Here is a 2,141-nt window from a genome sequence, read left to right on the forward strand (position 1 = left end):
CATAAGCGTCCTATGGTCTGGATTTGGCCCTCAGTCTGAATATTGACTGTATAGTGTCTAGGAAAAAGGGTAATGTTTCTGTAACTAGTTTGGGACCTCTCTAGTTGTGCTCACTGTGTTCTAAGAAAGCGATGGGAGGAGTTGTACATATATACCCAGGTGTTGGTTGTTTGTGAATATCGAGCAAAGACAATTATTTGGGGACCAGCTCTTTCCCCAAGTTTAGTTTGTTATATAAGCAGCAATAGACACATCAAACTAGTTATCCTGGGAAACCATGTTCTCTACCAATCTCAGAAATTCTCTATCTCCTTCATTAGCTTGTGAGCTTACCATACTCTTTCTGAGTGTACATCTTTTCTGTCTCATAGGCCTCCAGAACATTGCGGTTGAATCCATAAACCTGATAAATAAAGGTTCATGCTCTTATTTTGTATTGTTGCTCTTTTTACAGGGGAATTGGAAATGGAGGAAGCAAACGAAACCACGGTGGCTGAGTTTGTTCTGCTGGGGTTTTCTGGGGTTGGTGACCAACTTCAGATGTTTCTCTTCGTTGTTCTTTCACTGACCTACTTGGTCACACTAACCGGGAACTCATTAATCATTCTGATAGTGTGGGTGGATCACCGACTCCACACCCCCATGTACTTTTTCATCAGCAATCTGTCCTTCTTGGAGATCTGGTTCACCTCGGTCACAAGCCCAAAGATGCTGCTCAACTATCTCTCAGACAACAAAACCATCTCATTCCTTGCTTGCATGGCCCAGTCCTACTTCTATTTTGCCCTGGGGTCTACAGAGTTCACCCTTCTTGTGGTCATGTCTTTTGACCGCTATGTTGCCATCTGCCACCCATTGCGATATGCTGCCATCATGAAACAGAGACTCTGCATTCAACTAGTTTTTGTTTCTTGGGTGGGAGGTTTCCTGGTTATAAGTTTACGGATGGTCCTGGTGTGCAAGCTGAGATTTTGTGGACCGAATGTGATCAACCATTTCTTTTGTGACAGCATTCCGCTTTTCCAACTCTCCTGCACTGATACCCAAGTAATTAAGAGGGTGGATTCCATTTTGCTGTCAGCCATAGTGTTGATTTCATTATGTTTAACCATGATGTCATACGCTTGCATCTTATACTCTATAGTGAGAATCCCATCTGCCAGAGGAAGGCAGAAAGCCTTTGCCACCTGCGCTTCCCATCTTACTGTTGTAACATTGATCTACGGGAGCTGTATTTTTATGTACACCAGGCCCACCCATGGCTACTCCTTGGATCACAACAAAGCCATGTCAGTGCTGAACACTGTCGTGACCCCGTTCCTTAATCCCTTCATCTACAGCCTAAGAAACAAGAGTGTTAAGCTTGCACTGAGAGATGTCTTCAGTCACAGCAAGGCAAAGTTGTTCCCAAAGTTACGATGTGCTTCTTGATGGAGGTAAGAACAACAAAAACACAGTGGAAGAGGAGACATCAGTCTTGCAACAGACTCTGCAAAATAGCCTCTTCTCCATCTGAACCAAAGTTCACTCAAATCTATTGCTCAGGGAATTAATCTGAATAGCACAATGGTTAGAGCGATGTTGTGGGAGGTGAGACACTCAGGTTCCTTGTTTGGTTTGATTTGGAGACAGGATTTGAACCTGTGTCTTTCATATTCCCTGCAGCTCCCTCCCACCTTAGCCTTGTGGAGTTAAATCAGAACATAAGAGCTGCCACAGTGGGTCCAATCCATGGTCCAGCTAGTCTAGTCTCCTGTTTCTAACTGTAGCCTGTAACAAAGCTTCTGGGAGAATGTACAGAACATGGAAATTTTGCAGTGATCCACACCTAGCTTCTGTCATCAGAGATTTAGAGTCACCCCAAGCATGGGGTTGCATCCCTGAGCATCTCTGCTAATATCCACTGTTGGCCCTATCCTCCATGATCCTATCCTCCATCTAGATCATTTTTTCAACCCATTTGCACTTTTGTCTAGCCCAACATCCCATTGGCAAGAAATTCCGCATGTGAATTGTGTGGAAAAAGTACTTCCTCTTGTTGTATTAACCTGCTGCCTATTAATGTCTTTAGGTGTTCTCTGCTATTTGTATCATGGGAACGAGGATAGAACACTTCTCTCTTGGCTTTTTCCACGCCATTC

The 2,141-nt window shown here is 43.9% G+C and overlaps 1 protein-coding gene across 1 annotated transcript; it reads left to right on the forward strand.

The window, feature by feature from the left end:
* The first annotated feature begins 465 nt into the window (after positions 1 to 465).
* Positions 466 to 1,431, forward strand: LOC115642260 (olfactory receptor 49-like). Its single transcript, XM_030545714.1, has one exon. The coding sequence runs from the start codon at positions 466 to 468 to the stop codon at positions 1,429 to 1,431; it is 966 nt and encodes a 321-aa protein (XP_030401574.1).
* The last annotated feature ends 710 nt before the right edge of the window (positions 1,432 to 2,141 follow it).

The sequence above is a fragment of the Gopherus evgoodei genome, unplaced genomic scaffold, assembly GCF_007399415.2.
Source record: "Gopherus evgoodei ecotype Sinaloan lineage unplaced genomic scaffold, rGopEvg1_v1.p scaffold_39_arrow_ctg1, whole genome shotgun sequence".
Classification (NCBI taxonomy): Eukaryota; Metazoa; Chordata; order Testudines; family Testudinidae; genus Gopherus; species Gopherus evgoodei.

Bases quoted from the DNA above. Each gene is read 5' to 3' on its own strand.
- LOC115642260 (XM_030545714.1), top strand. From the start codon at position 466: ATGGAGGAAGCAAACGAAACCACGGTGGCTGAGTTTGTTCTGCTGGGG.